Below are 16,340 nucleotides of genomic sequence, written 5' to 3'. Positions count from 1 at the left end.
TATAGTTTAACTTTCGATTGAATTTGTTGATTGGTGCTTTGTATTGGTTGGACAAATTGAGTGTCGTGTCTACCAAGATTTCAAGATTTCTTTCAATTTCATCCTTAGCTATTTAAACTCTACTCATGGATTATGCGTGTCTCCAGTTTTTCTTTCTATCTTGTTCGCATTAAATTTCATCACCCATTTTTCTGCCAATTTACGTATTTTGTCCAAATCATATTGTATTTCGGAACTGCCTCCCTCGTTTCCACTGTTTCCCTCCCCCACCCCTCAGTTTGGTGTTATCTGCAAATTTAACCATTTTGCATTGAATTTTTGAATCCAAGTCATTGCTTTAAAATAGAAACAATAGTGGTCACCGCACCAATCCCCAGGACAGTCCACTTTGTGCCTTCCCCTCCACCCCAACATAACTCTTCTAACAAGTACCTGTTGTTGTTTTCTACCCTTCAGCCAATTTCTTCTCCATTCTCAAGCATTACCCTCAATCCTGACCGCTCTGAGCTTTTACTAACAGCTTTTATGTGATTGTATTGTTTGAAGCCATGGGAAACCAACTGTACCCTAGGAAGATGAGCTGTTCATGGCTCTGGTGTAACCTTGGTTCTAGTTAGATTTAGTAACTAGTTGATTCTGAATAAAGTTAAAGAGGGAATCTCTGCATCACTATCTGTTTTAAAAATCAGAGCGTGTGAAAGACATTTCCTATTTTTTTAAAGCTAAAACCAGAAAATGTTGAAATATACAGTGAGTCTGTTGGCATCTGCAAAGAGAAAGTCAGAGTAATATTTCTGGTGTAGATCCTGTTGGCGGAGCTGAAAAATAAACCCTAGTGGGTTTGAAAAAGAAAGGAGAAATGGGAGGGTGGAGAGTGGGGAAAGAAACTACAAATACTTCAATCACAGAGAGGAAGTAAATGGGTTGAATGGCCTGCAAAGTGCTTGCTTTAAAAAAAACAGGAAACTGTTAGATGATATAACAGATCATCTCAGTCAGAATGAAAAGGCATTAGAAGAACAAAAGAAAGGTGCAGCTGGCTAAGACAGTGGAAAGTCCCAGACAAGGATAACAGGCAAGAAAATGGGGGAATTTGGAGATAAAGGAATAAAATCCTACAGTTGCCGGACATCTGAAACTATAGCAGAAAATGCTAGGAACACAAACGTGTCTGTCAGTCCTGAAAAGAGAAAAATAAAGGCCAACACCTCCTGCTCCCCCTGAGAACTGAGCTCTGGTGAAGGGTCTAGGGCATAAAGAGAAAATGTTCGGAATTTTACCCTAAGTCTCATCTTTGGGCCTCGAGTTTCAGTTTCACTTCACTTACAGTCTGGAAGAAATTTTATTTGTAGTTTTAATCTCGTTTCTTTTGTTCCTAAATTTTAATTACATTTTGGCCCCGATATTAACTTGGAGCCGGGAAGAGAGCGGGGTGGGGGGTTTTGTGGAAGGGAAACTCAGAAGTAAGGGTTTCTCGCATGTCCTACTAAATTTAATGGTAGGACCTGCTTTAAAATTTTTCAGAAGATTTCCCACCCAGTAGCCAGCTGGATTCACAGGCTGGCTGCATGTCGGGCAGGAAAGCAGCTTGGATGGTGTGGGGGTTGTGGAGAGTTCGGGATCTTTGGGGGTTGGGGCTCGGGGAGAGATCGGGATCTTTGGGGGTTGAATGGGGGGGTTGATTGGGGGGAGGGTGGTGGCAGTCGGAGATCATTTGAGTGAGCAATTGGACGTTGGAGGGGGTTTCGGACATCGAGGGGTGGGGATCGGACGATTGCGGGGGTCTGATCGTGGTAGGTAAGCTTGTTGGGCCTGGAGGAAACACTCCTGTTCCTCTTGGCCCACAAGCAGTGCATTAAAGGCACTTACCTCATGACCCGGCCCTTCTTGCCTTCTTTTCACTGGCAAGATTCAAGAGCCCCGGGAAACCCGCGCTGGAGGCATTAAATTTAAAGGTTGGTGAAAATCAATTTAAAAAGACCTAATTAACGTCTCATAAGGACGTTAATTGATGCTATAAATACCCGTCCGCCTGCACTAATTAGGGTCTCGACTGTGGTGAGTAGGTTCATCGCATGCATCCAAACGCGCCTTTGTTAAACCCGTTGGAGCCGGGTTGCGGTCGTGCTCGAAAAATCAATTATTTTAACTACCCACCCGTTCTTGGTTAAAATTCCCCCCCAAATATTTCTAGTGTTTTTAGTCAAAACTATTTTCAATCTCTTTTTCAGGAGTTTCTTTTGTAAAGGACAGATGAGAAATAATAAATTGGGTCTTGAATAACTGAGAAAAAAACATGCCAATAATCCTCCCTACTCTGCTTCTTTTTCCTTTCCCTCACTAAACTAGAGAGTGCTTTTAATGGAATTGGTGTGTGGGGGTCTGGGCGGGCATGGGTTAGCTGCCCATTCACATTAGGGCCTGATTTGAACCCATAACAGGCTTCTCTCCCTCTGCTAGCTGTATGTGAAATGACTTTGCAGTTTTAACCTCGTTCCAAAGTGGGTGCAGACCCACAACACCCCCATCTGCCTCTGACTTTTGTACTAATTGGTAATCTCGGGCCATAATGACAGCTGCTGGATGCAGTAGAAAACATCACACTGGTATTGCCCTTCTGAGGTTGGGGCTGAGGCTCTTTGGGGCATTGGTTGGAGCTGTGCTCGACCTGGGAATGCTTGATGCTGAAACTGTCTGTGGATGATAAAATTTGAAAAAATGTTTAATTCCCTAGTACATCCTTCATCTTGCTGACCATAAAATATACCCAATAAATTGTTTCTTTTTATTTAAGAAAAAGGGACAGGTGCTTTTATTTAATTTTTAAATAGAATCGTTACAGTGCAGAAGGAAGCCATTCAGCCCATCGAGCCTGTGCTGGCTCTTTGTAAGAGCAATCCAGTTAGTCCCATTCGCTCGCTCTTTCCCTGTAGCCCTGCAAATTTTTTCCCTTGAAATATCTATCCAATTCATTTTTGAAAGCCACAATTGAATCTGCATCCACCACCCTTTCAGACAATGCATTCCAGATCATAACTACTCGCTGTGTAAAAAAGTCTGTGAGGAAGTCTGTGTAATAATGCAATCACCTCTCCAGCAGAGTTATCTTGTGGGCAAGTATAACGGCGGCCATTATTGTAATTCTGTTTGTGCAGGTGCCAAATTATTTATTTTATTTAATTTTACCTGGAAGAAAATCTCAAGTTTCCTGTCAATGACAGAAGTAGATGACTCATTGGGATGGTGGGGAAAAGAAACAAAAGCAGTGATACACAAACAGTGAACACTGAGTAATGCAGTACTGTGCATAGAGCATGGAGCAGTAGGGAAAAGGAGTGAATTCTACTTTTGTGTGATCACAATTGCATCATACCTATACAATAAATGTTTGAATAAAAAGGGGGAAGAAAAACTGCAAATGTCAGAAACTTCAACATCAAGCACTCCCAGGTGGTAATGCACATCAGGTCTGTCAGCCACAGTGAAGAGAGAGGGTGGATTAACATTTGCTTTCTTTTGCAGCTGCTGATGTGCCTGCTATCTACTTCCGGCATTTTCCATTTTTTTTTATTTCGCACACGTTGAATTTATCGACTGACAGTTTTATATAATACGCCTCTGTTGGTAGAAAAGTGGCCTCGGGATGAGATTTAAGAACATCTTAACCAGAGCTTTCTAAATGTGTTTACACAGAGGCCCTGGGGCAGTACTGCAGGAACACAAAACCACATGCATTACCCAGATATGCTTACTTGCCAATTACCACAACATTTTGTGATACTTATCATGATTTCACCCTATTCTTTTGGGGAGGGCAGGATAGGGGAGAATGCTTTCATTTCATTTCTTTTTAAGCATGTTGACGCACTGGCTGTGCAGTTTCAGTGTTGCATTTATTCTTGTCTTTCCTCCCCTCCCTCTGTTGCGCCTCCAACTCCTTCACCCACATCCTTCCTGGATCAAATTTTGGGATGTTAAACTTGGGCAAGTATAGGCATGTCACTAATGTGTGTTGAAATCTTAAATAAAAGCAGAAAATGACACAAATGCACATCAAGTTGATCAGCATCTGAAAGAGAGAGAAAGAGAGACATTTCTGACGTTAATTCATTTCTCACCATTTAATCTTGACCGTCCTGTCCAAGTCCATTATGTTCCGTTTTTAATTTCAGATTTTCAGCATTTATGATTTTTTTTTGGTCTCATGTTGCACATTGACGAATTTGACGTTTGCAAAATTTGAAAAAGAACAGGGAAGTTCTCCGGTGTTCTGGCCAATATTTATCCCTCAACCAACATCACTTTAAAAGAAAAAGATTATCCGGTCATTATCACATTGCTGTTTGATGGACCTTGCTGTGTGCAAATTGGCTGCCGCGTTTCCTACATTACAACAGTGACTACACTTCAAAAGTATTTCATTGGCTGGAAAGTGCTTTGGGACACCCTGAGGTCATGAAAGATGGTATATAAATGCAAATCTTTCTAATAGGGAGTGGTGGGGCAGGAAAAATTCCCACTAATGCATTATCTCCTCTTTGTTGAGGCAGACATAGCTAAAGTGAAGGTGGTTTAATCTAAACAGCATAGATTGTATTAGTACTATTCACAACTGGACAGGACATCTGAATAACATTTGTGTCGTTGTATACCAGCAATAAATATTGTTTAACATTGTACATCCGAGGAACAACAGCCCTGATTTTTTAACATTTTGATAGCATGGTGAAGTGTCTCAATTCACTGTCAAACTATTTTAATGCTGTGACAATTTGAGCCACTGCTTGAGTTGGTGACTGCAAGGTACTACTTGTTATTCAAAGTGTTTTTTTATCCCATTTCCCCACTTCTGCCAAAACCTTCAGTCTAAATTCTTCTCCTACAGATTGAAGCTTTGCATTCCAATCAGTGTCACCTATGTTTTTAAATGCTTCCAATTTTCTTTGCACTTCTTATGAAGGTGCTGACTATTCTGGGGCACGGTTCCACAGGTGCCAACAGCTCCGAGTTTTAGAGATGGCCATTCTTCATGAGTGAGCCCAAGCAGTGAGTGTTGTCAGGGTGCTTGACTGTGGAGTTTATCACAGTCGAGCCCAATTTACGTGTGCATATTTTCCAATGGGGATGATTTATTACCCCCCACTCCCCTTCCTAACGCAGGGCACGGAGGTCAATTGTAGCACCCTAACTGCTGCCATGAGTGAAATCAGCTAGCTTGGTACAGACTGGGCTGAAATGAGACTACAGCACATAATCTAGACTGATGATGCTGCACTCCCTCACTTATGCACTGTCAGAGGTACCATCTTTTGAATGAGACATTAAATCGCTCCTCGCCTGCCTGTTCAGGTGGTCTGGTGAGCAACTGGCTAGGGAGGGTGATGGAGCCAATAGCAAGGGAACAGAGTTTGTAGCAGGAGCCAAAAATGATGGCTTCAGTCTTTCCAGCATTGAGCTGGAGGAAGTTGTGACTCATCCATGACGTGATGTCGGACAAGCCGTTTGACGGCACGAAGGTGGTCAAAGGAAATGTTGGCGAGGTAGACCTGTCAGTCAGCAGAGTACATATAGAACTGATCCCATGCCAATGGATGATGTCGCCAAGGAACAGTACGTAGATAAGGAAAGGGAAAAGAACAAAGGTTATGGTGCGAAGGAAGTAACAGAAACCATTGCTGGAGATATGCTGGCTGTGTTCCAATAGGTTAGAATGGAACAATTTAAGGGCAGTCTCATGCAGCTGAACCGTGCAGGAAAGGCAATGGAAGAGGATGTCAAAGGCTGTAGAGAAGCTGAGGGGTACAAGGAAGGAAACACAACACTCTCAAAGTCACAGAGGGTGTCATTTAAACTAGGGTGGTTTTGATGCTTTGGGAAGTATGGAATCTAGATTTGGAGGTTTGAACAGGGAGTTTCAGGAGAGACACTTGGAAAAGAAGCATCCTATTGTCAAAACTCAAGTATGGAGGGAGGTCTGTGCCTTCCTGAAAATCCCATGTGGCCTGTTGGTCCTCATCCCAATCTGGCGCAACAAGGAGCTCCCAGGAGGATTAGGCCTAGGTGGATTCAGAGCCTGTCACGTGAAAGGGCTCACTAGATCCTGAAGACCAGTTCATGCCCTTTCACCAATTAGGCAACAAATTTCACCTCCTCTCCGCATTCCCAATACCGCTATCTCCAGATACAGCACTACCTCTAGAACCCAGCAATACATCAGCATTAATAACTCCCTCTCCTCCGGAACATTTCCTTCACTCCCCAACAATCGCCCGCAGATACATCACCACCCTGTGCACTGTCTTCACCTCCAGGATCAAAGACAGGGCAGAAAACCTGAGAGAAGCCTGGGAATGAGAACTAGGCCATCCACTGAGGGAGGAGGAATGGAGATAGACCCTCAGCACCATCATCTGTCTTTCTTACAGAGTCCTCTTTAGAGCACTCTTCAAGAAAGCCCCTGAGGTAAATCAGAAGTGCCAAAAGGACAGAGATTAGAAGCTTGCAGAATCCCTGCGAGTCTGACTTCCTAAGACTGACAACTGTTTTATTCTCCCCTGTTCATGGTTGTGACAATAAACTTGAATTGAGCTAATGTGGTGGTGAATGAGCTACCTCTCCATTCTAATTTAACTCCTAATCTTTTAACAACAAAAGCTAGCGATACAACTCCTCAGTTTTCCTCTTTATCAGAAGCAAGACATGCTTGGTACTGCAAGTTAATAGCAGGTCTGACGGCGTCCAAAAAGAGAAGACAGTTAATGTTTCAGGGGGTTCTGACAAGGAGTCTCCACCCGAAACTTAAACCTATCTTTTCTCTTTTCAGGAGCTGATGCACTGACTGTGCATTTCCGACTTTTTTTTCCCTTCAATTTCTAATTACCAGCATTTGTAGTTTTTTTATCATTTTATCGTAAAATATATCCAAGTTGTCTTTAGGATATTAGTAAAACTTTAATGGTGGGTATGTGAAATATTCATTCAATACCCATTTCTACCAGAAAAAGCACCCAGCAGCTCAATTTGAGATTTCTGTTTCATCCTTACAAATTTGGGTTGTTCCTGGAAAATGTATTTTGAGCTATTTAAGATCAGGTTGAAGTACAAGTGAAACAGGTGATGGCAATAGTGGAAGCAATTTGAGATGATGAGTTCATAGCACAAGCAGCCTGTCAAACAGTATTGGCTTGAATGTAGTTTTCTTTATTTAGTGCATTGGTGCCAATAAATAAACAAAGTAACTTGTATAGAGCAAGTGCAAAGGGAGAATATCCAGTATCAAGCCCTGTTTGCCTGATTATTTTTTGCCAGCTCATTAGCTGCGAAATTTATATGAAAGCTAGCATTCATTTGATCTTTGACATCTCTTTTTTTTGTTATTTGTTTTACAGGAAAAGTGAAGAAAAAACCGAACTTAAAAATCTCCGATGATGTCTTCAAACAGCCAGTTACCAGCCCGACGTAAGATAACCCCTTACTAAACTGGAGTCACATTTCTCTGCGTGTGTGTGTGTGTTTAAAGAAAGTAGCAGAAGTCCTTCCGATGGCTTTGTAGATAAAGGCACAGCTCAGCATAATAATAGACCATATAGACCAGAAGGTTGCAGGTTTGGTACCTGGTTGGTGTTGTGTTAGGGGTGCGAGAATTGCTCGGAGTGCTCTGGGACAGGGTTAGTAAAAAAAAAAATTAGCCAAGGTTCCCGTTTCTCATTGTTATCCATTGACCCCCTGCTGAAAAGAGCCCGTGTGGATGTCACAAGAAGGGGGATTGTGTTTGAGTGTGATACCTGCTGGTACTTGTTGTCTAGGTTCATGTGGGAATAATGGGCACCAGGTGAAGTACTAGAGGGCTGGCAGCACTTCTGCAACCACTAACCAGCCATAGCCAGCACCAACAGGAGAGGAGACGACCAGACTTATGTTGGTTGGGGGAGGGAGGGAGAGGAAGCTGGTTGAATAAGAAGTATGAGGATTAGAATGAATGTTTATTCACTGAATATTGTCAATAAGGTTTAGATCTTTTGAAAATTTATTTAATATTCCTTTATACACTGCATCAGAAATTGAATGAAAATTCTATTTTTCTGAGGTTGTCATTAAAAGCCATTGATATATATTTTGAAAGCTGTAAAAACATTCAGTCTGAAAGAGAATAATGTGTGCTTTAAACCACGAGACAGTGGTTTATAATGTCATGCAAACCTTGGGAGTCTGTTGTACCTTGGAACACCTTCCCAGCCAGATTAGAATTTTTATATAGAATGCATATATGAATATATAACAACAGCAACTTACATTTATGTAGCGCCTTTAACATAGTAAAAACATCCCAAGGTGATTCACAGTAGCGTTGTCAGACAAAATGTGACAGAGCCATATAAGGAGTTATTAGGACAGGTGACCAAGAGCTTGGTCAAAGAGGTAGGTTTCTTTTGATTGATCTAACTATTTACCCAGGGATTTTTGTGCCTATTTTCCTTCTATCTGATATTCTCCCCTCTTTTAAAGGCTCAAGTTTGGGTACAGCTCCAGCGACATCAGCTTGTCCTAGTCTCCAGCACCTTGTTGTAGTGGACCTTCATATACGAAGCTAGACAATAAGCATTAGTAGGTGATTCAACCATGGTGGGGAGGGGTGGTATCAGAGCCGAGTCTGATCCTGTACTATCCTGGCCCTGACGTCAACCCGCAGGCACCTTCCAAGAGTAATTGGATAGCAATCAAGTGTTGGAAGCCTCTTTGATTTCCCTCAGCCCCAGCCCAGGGACAACAGAGGCCAATTTTAATTCCCTCACCATGGCCCTAGCTAAGATTGAATAATGCAGCACAGACTTAGGATCAAACAGAGAACTCTTCCAGTCTGTATGGCCCAGTTCTATGCTGGAGAGTACCTTTACCAACCCAATCATCGGGGTAGCTGTACTTTTGCTCTCTTGTTTAAGCTTTGATGTTAGAGGTTGTCGCCCACATTGTGGCCGTTGAATTTCACCATGTGGCTTTGCATCATGTGCCTGGTGGTAGGATGTTTGACCAGATTTGAATACTACACCACAGATATTTCTTTAATTGTTCCTCATACTTGACAGCGAGAGGAATTTTATTGAAAGATAATCCTGTTTTATTGAGTTCTGACACTCATGTATATATTAAAAATGGTCAATTTCATAATGTCGAGGTGATGCAACTTGTGTTGCTCGGGGATTGTTTTTCAAAATGTGGGGCAACTTGGATCATTTGACAGAACATTAAATCTCAGCAAGAGAGAAGAGTATTGAAGCTATTTAGTTGCTAATGATTCTTTGCTCTCTTTCAACTTGTGCATAATATTGTTTAAATCCGTCGCATAATAACTTTTGCCCACGAAACTTATTCAAATAGTGTTCTGTCAATAGGAAACTTTTACTTGACAATTTTTTCCTTCCCTTCTCCTTAAAGGGCTGTTACTGAGCTAGGTTCCACGGCACCCGACGCTCTTCAGTGCCTTGCCCAAGTGATCGTTGTTAATGTATGAGTCTTGACGGTGTCTGTCGTCAGGCTGCTCAATTGTGGGGATATCACGAGTTGAACCTGACTCTGTCCTCACGCAATGTCTGCATGCATAGCAATGGGAACTGTGGCTGAGGCCAATTGTAGTACCCCTACTTCCATCCTAGCTGCGATCAGGTAATTCAGCACCAACTGGGGATTCAACTTGGGAACTTCTAGGTCTGTACGGTCTAGCCACAAGTTAGATAAACTTTCCAAGCTGCTGAGGGAGTTTGCAACAGGAATTCTTGCTTTTGCTGGCCTGAAAATGAAATATCTCTAATCACCTTTGGTGCCTGACTTGGCCGGTTGTGAGGATAGGTGGTCATTTAATGCAGGCTAAAATCTGAAACCTCGTTCCCCCTTTATATTGCAGTGTTGCAGCCGGCAGCAGTCCTAAATCCGGCATCAGTCCCTTTACTATAAATGAGGAGCCACCAGAGAAGCGGAGAACCACCTCAGGAGGTTGTCATTTTTGTTTCTAGCTGTAGGTGGATTTTGAACTGCTGGCCTGTATGAACGTTCCCATCCATCCAGAAAAGTGCAGCCAAAAAAGAAAGTTGTGTTCTGTGACATTTAAAACAACCACGCATGTGCAAGATCACTCGTGCAGCTTTCTCCATCACAAATGGTGCTGTGGAATCGGTCCCAGTGTAAACGGGGCAGATTCCTGGCCCCAGCATATCACACAGCCTCTTCTCAATGAAGCTGGCCTGTAATATAAGGGAATATCAATTCTGCTTAGTGGTCTGCTGTACACAGCATTGGATTTTTCCTACAGACTTGCTCTCTGAGAGAAGCATAGAAAGGTCCTTTTGTGGTTTCTTTTAGACATAGAATCATACAGCACAGAAGGAGGCCATTTGGTCCATCGTGCCTGTGCCAGCTCCCTGAAAGAGCTATCCAATTATTTCCACTCCCCTGCGCTTATCCCATAGCCCTGCAAATTTTTTCTTTTCAAGTATATATCCAATTCCCTTTTGAAAGTTACTATTGAATCTGCTTTCACCACCCTTTCAGGCAGTGCATTCCAGATCATAACAACTGGCTCCGTAAAAACATTTCTCCTCATCTCCCCCCTAGTTCTTTTGCCAGAATCTTCTCAAACTCCCATACAACTACCAGAAGACCAGTCTCACGTGTAAGCAGTTGCATATTTGCCTCTGAGAGGAACTCGCTGCTCAGACTTCTCAATATGCTTGTTCCTTACTAGAACGGTAGTGCTGTATGATCAGTTTTTTGGGGGGATTTTCCAGCAACAGACTGAGGCCAGGTATTTGAGGAATGTTTGCAGGTTGCTTGGGCCATGTGTGATACATGGAAACTATTCCCAGTTTAGACCTGTTGGAATTTCCCAGGCTGTCCAGATTGTCACTGGAATTTGGCTTTGATGACATTATTTTGGGTCTTGTTTAATGGAGACACACTATCCCTATTCAAGGGGATCCAGCAGGCAGTGCGATGTGGCTCAGGGTTTTCTGACTCACTATTCAAGGTAACAGACCAGGAAGGAACCCGTCTACATGTGGCCAATTTCTATTGTTGGCACTGCCAAGAGCGCTGTCTGCTTCTTTCTTTGCCTCCCTTCCCATACTTCTATGCCCTTAGACTCCACTGCAGTCCTCTGTAAGATATGCTTTTATTTGTACACTATCATATTCAGAGAGGGTACTCTAAATCCGGAAAAATGCTAATCTTATATTTCAATTCTCTACCTTTTTACGCTTTTCTCTGTTCTGATGGTGTTTTCCTCACACTTAGAAATTTGCCAAACAGAGGGTTTGCTTTTTATCAATTTACCAATATGTTTAGCTTGTGGCGTAATTGTTTTTGTACAATTAATATAGTTTGCTGGGAACTTACATATATTTCTGTTTAAATTTCTTTTCTAGACCACCCCGAGATCTGGATTCAAAAGCTTGTATTACAATTGGAGATCGAGTAAGGACTTTTTTTCTTGTTATTTTAACCTTTGGTTAATTTGGATTATTCAAATTTGATTCCTGTGCTCTGGTCCAATGTCCTGTTGAAATGAAATGTTTTAGATGATTTATTAATATATAGCTGAATCTGTTTATTTTAAATTGAGTTAGTGGGATTCCTTTAAGTCAGTACAGTTTTATAACTAAATTCATATATAGTGCATCAAACCATGGTCACAAACAATTTACACTTTTAACAATAAATATTGCATATCAGTGGAGTTTCAAAGCATCAACAAATTGTAATAAGCTCTGTCTAATATACACTGAACTTGATAGATCTCAGTAATGAACAAACGCCAAGGTTGGGTGCTGCTATCTTTTGGATGAGATGTTAAACCGAGGCCCCGTCTGCCCTCTCAGGTGGACATAAAAGATCCCATGGCACACTTTGAAGAAGAGCAGGGGAGTTCTCACCGGTGTCCTGGCAAATATTTATCCCTCAACCAACATCACTAAAAACAGATCATCTGGTCATTATCACATTGTTGTTTATGGGATCTTGCTGTGCGCAATTTGGCTGCCATTTTTCCTACATTACAACAGTGATTACACTTCAAAAGTACATCATTGGCTGTAAAGTGCTCTGGGACACCCTGAGGTCATGAAAGGCGTTATATAAATGTACGTCCTTCTTCATGGGTTCAGTTTGTCCGAAGATGATGTATATTATCTAGAAAAAGTTTGGCAAGTTCTTGAAGCAGGAAAGTGGTACATGGTAATTTGCTATAACTCCTTGCTGAATTCATTGATGAGGGGACATGTGGATTTGTATTATGCATACCACAATATTTAGGTTTTAACCTGTGCTGCTTGATACTTAATGTTGCATCACTGTCTGCACAAGTGGGAGTAAAGTGCAAGGAGCTCTGTGAAGTGCAGTAATGAGGCAGGTAGTGATCTTTGCCCTTTGCCTTTAAGTCAACATTTTGTTGACTCTGTAAACTACCCACGAGTTTTATTGGTCTCAGGTGCTCACATCCCGTTTTGTATCTGTCTGGTTTGCCTCGTAGTGCATTAACTTCTGAAATAGTGAAAAGACTCAGAGTTGTGGGAGTGACAGCACAAAATGCCTTTGAGGTGCATTTTCCTAGCCTCAGATAATTGATTTTGCTGGAAATGGACAGGGAAATTCTCCAGCTGAATGTGTCGTTTTTTTTGAAGAGGAAGAATAAAGAGGCAAGTAGTGTCAGAATTTAAGAAACTGGAAAAGTAGGGAGATGTTGAAGGCCAGTGATCACAAAGGGCAAAAGCCAGAGGAACACACTGACAGGCAATTAAAAAGCGAGATTGATAGTGACAGAACTTTGCAGGCTTACGTAGGCAAGGTCATTTAAGAGGGGCCAAGAAACATTGGGGGATAAAAATCCTCTTACTTTCTTACGGTACATTTTCTGGGGAAGAATAATGGGCAATTAAAGAGATTACATTGTGTACTTGTGATGATGGTGACAATTGCAGGCATCCCCTAAGAATTCCAAGTGTTTCTCCTTCTGCAAGGTTCATATTATTGAGGTTGAACACTAATTTCCGTAACCATATAGGGACTTGGCAAGGACTGGCAGACGGAGCTGATATTAAAGAGGCATCTGATTATTTCTTTGTTGAAATTTGATTGTATGTAGAGCTGACCTAAAAAAAATCCTATTAAAAGCTTTATATTGTTGAACAGCAGAGAGTTGCACTCTGCTGGTTAGAGCTAGTTATTTTTTCTTTGCAGTTGCCACTGAGTGGTGTGAAATTCTTTTTGTCCCTATAAATAGTTTGATGCCAATAAAATGGTTGAAAGTTTGACCTGCTGGAAACAAGATACTGCAGTGAACAAGTCAAACAGCAGGTTGACATATTGGATTCATAGAAGCTGTGATTTTATATAAAATTGTTTCTGGTGACCCCTTCACTTCTCAAAACTATATTTTATGAAGATCAGAGCATAAAAGGAAGATCCGAGGGCTTTCCTTTTCATCCATTCTTCCTCTTGTAATTTTCTTCCATTTGAAGAAGAGGACGATACAGGGGTGTGGGGACAGGGCAAGGCAGTGGGAATAGGTTTGAATTGCTGTAGCAAAGAGTCAGCATAAACACGATGGGCCGAACGGCCTCTTCCTGTGCTGCAAAACTTTTTTGGCTCCTTTTTTGACTATGTTGAGTCTTGCTGCGGCCTCAGTAGCCGTTCCTCATGTGCGAACCTGGATAGTGAGTGTTGATGGGTTATTTTACTTTGCAAACATCACAGCTGAACTTGACACCAGGCCTCATCCAAAGTAATACCTGTGTTGATTAGATACTGGTTAGGAGCAAAAAGCCTAGCTGATTTTTTTTCCCCCTCCCTACACCAGGGCCAAGTGAGGCCAATTGTTGTCAGCCCTAAGACCTGCTAACTCAGCATAGACTGGGAACTGAACCTGGGACAGCGTGGCCTGTGTGGCTGTGCCTTTTACCGACTGCACTCCCAACTACCAATTTAACAACTACATAGTACCTTCCTTTTAAGGGTTCAGCTGAGCTGTATGGCTCTACTATATATGGCGTTCCCATAATAAGGAACTGACGTAATATCATGGGAGTGCCTAACTAATTAGATCTTGTAGTAAAGTGACATCATCTGTATTCCTGTAGCTTTTCCTGTCAGTAATTACATCACGGTGTTGGCATTTGGCTGACCAATTCGGTTATTTTAAGAGAGACCAATTTTGCCTGCAGATGTCAGTATTTTGGATGTGAAGACATGGAATATTTTTTCCTACTAGTTCAACAGTGCATTGAGTGGTTCAAACACTTGTGGAACTGTTATATCCAGCCACCTTACTCTGGCAATGTTTACATGACCAAGCACAGCCCAAGTTTGAGTCCAGACTAGAATCTATTCAATGTGCAGCAAAAATTAGTATATAACAGCATACTGGGATTATAAATACCTTCCAAATTACGTCAGCTATGTCTGTGTTTCTCTTAGGTGTCTTTTTCCACAAACTCCTGCATTATTGCATTCATGGACACACCACAGTGCTGGACATGGTTTGTCTTTCTGAAAGCATGTATGGTGTGTTTAAAAAGTTAGGGGGAGGAGGGGTGGGAGAGGGGAGAAGAGTAATTTTTGTTCCCTACTTTATATTGATTAGGAAAATAGGTGGATATTCTTGATGTTGCTCGTGGTGAGCTTGGCTTTTTATAATGTGGAGTGTGTACACAATGTATTATTATATAATGCACATAAGAGGGCTCTATCCAGTAACATATGGTGTTATAACTGAACTTGCTCTTCATGACATCGCTCATGGACATTTATTGGGCACGATTTTAAAAGTGAAAAACAGGTGGGTTGGGGGCGGGGGGCATTCAAAATCGCAACCATTTCAGATCTGCCTCCAACCTGCCCATTCCCGGCTTTCATGAAATGGTTGAGAGCCTCCATTTTTCCCACAGCCTTTTCCCCCTACCCCCCCCCCCCCCCCCCCCCCCCCGCAATCTATACAAACAAAGATTTACCTGAATCCGTCTTCTCCCTGGCTGGCCTCCCGGGCGACTGAGACCAGCCTGTCAATCCGGCCAGTCAGTCGGACGGCAAACCGACAAAAAAAAATAAAAGACGTCCTTACGTCAGAATCGTAAGGACGTCCAGGAAACCCGTACTTCCGGGTTTCCCGTCTGCAATTTGACCCCCCACCCAGCCCCTTCCCGGCTCAGAGTCTTAATCATGCCCATTGTGTGTCTATCTTTCCGTACCTGTGCCTTCTTGTCTTGTACTCCCTTATTCTTACTTTCTCCTTCTCTGCCTTCACATCTGCCTTCTACTCCTTGGCATAGACATTCTGATCGTTTCACTAATGAGATGCCATTCAAAATGAAAGGATTCCCATACGTGTTGCAATTGTGGAAACTAGGCCGTTCTGTCTATATATTTCGCTGATTAACTACGCCTCTTCCACTCTTTGGTTTGTGTCTCAGTATCTCAACATTTTGCTTCAACTCTCCAGCCCGGATATTTACAAGCAAGTGGGGAGGGAACAAGGGTGCCTGTCTGTGGCTGAGAGCAGAAACCCAGATATACCGAGAAGGCGGAGGTCCTGCCGAATTTAATGGCAGGACCTCATTAGAATTTTTTTTTACTCCGTTTCCCACCCGGCAGCTGGCCAGATTGAGAAGCTGACTGCCGCCAGGTGGGAATCGGAGAGGAGGGAGGGACGGAGAGATCGCGGGGGGTGTGGTGGGGGGGAAAGAGATTGGATCGTGAGGAGGGGTCTGAAGATCACGAGGGGTGGGAGGATCAGCAGGTTTGCATTGGGTGGGGGGGTGCCGGTGGGGGGAAGCGCTCCTGCTCCTCCTGGTCCATGAGCTGTGCTTGTAAAGCACTTACCTGCTGGATCTGGCAGTTCTCGCCCCCCTTTAGCTGCCGGGTTTCCCGAGCCCTGGGAAACCCATGCTGGAGGTGTTAAATCCAAATGGCTGACAAAATCTGAGGCCCGGAGCCTCACGAACATATTACAATTACCGACCTGCCTCTTAAAAGCATTACTTACCCAGCCCCCATTAAACCGGAAGTAGGCGATTTGGGGTTGGGTTTCCCATTTTTAACAATTTAATCACTCCCTCTACCTCCCCCCGGCCACTGTCCTGCCTGTCGTGGGGGAGTTAAAATTACTACCTCTCATTATTCTCTCTCCCTCTCTCTGGATGTCTCTCCTTTCCTTTGTTTGCTCTTTCCTGGCCAATTCCCAATGATATCATCACTAGTCACAGTTTACAGTAAAAATAGATTTATAAGAGAATTGGATGGAGGGACGGGGGGGGGGAATGGGGGGTTAGTGGAGATGTCAAGACCCCTGACCTGACCAC

The 16,340-nt window shown here is 42.8% G+C and overlaps 1 protein-coding gene across 2 annotated transcripts in view; it reads left to right on the top strand.

Moving 5' to 3' along the window:
* LOC137340472 (dual specificity mitogen-activated protein kinase kinase 3-like) overlaps positions 1-16,340 on the top strand; it is a 102,108-nt gene that overhangs the window by 41,251 nt on the left and 44,517 nt on the right. For both annotated transcript variants that reach the window (XM_068002924.1, XM_068002923.1), the window contains exons 2-3: positions 7,389-7,458; positions 11,415-11,463. In XM_068002924.1, the coding sequence (XP_067859025.1) occupies positions 7,389-7,458; positions 11,415-11,463 (119 nt within the window). The remainder of the gene's footprint in view (positions 1-7,388; positions 7,459-11,414; positions 11,464-16,340) is intronic.

The sequence above is a fragment of the Heptranchias perlo genome, chromosome 22 (genome assembly GCF_035084215.1).
Source record: "Heptranchias perlo isolate sHepPer1 chromosome 22, sHepPer1.hap1, whole genome shotgun sequence".
Taxonomy (NCBI): domain Eukaryota; kingdom Metazoa; phylum Chordata; class Chondrichthyes; order Hexanchiformes; family Hexanchidae; genus Heptranchias; species Heptranchias perlo.
The sequence above is the reverse complement of the archived record's forward strand: the minus strand, read 5'-3'. Positions and strand labels throughout refer to the sequence as shown.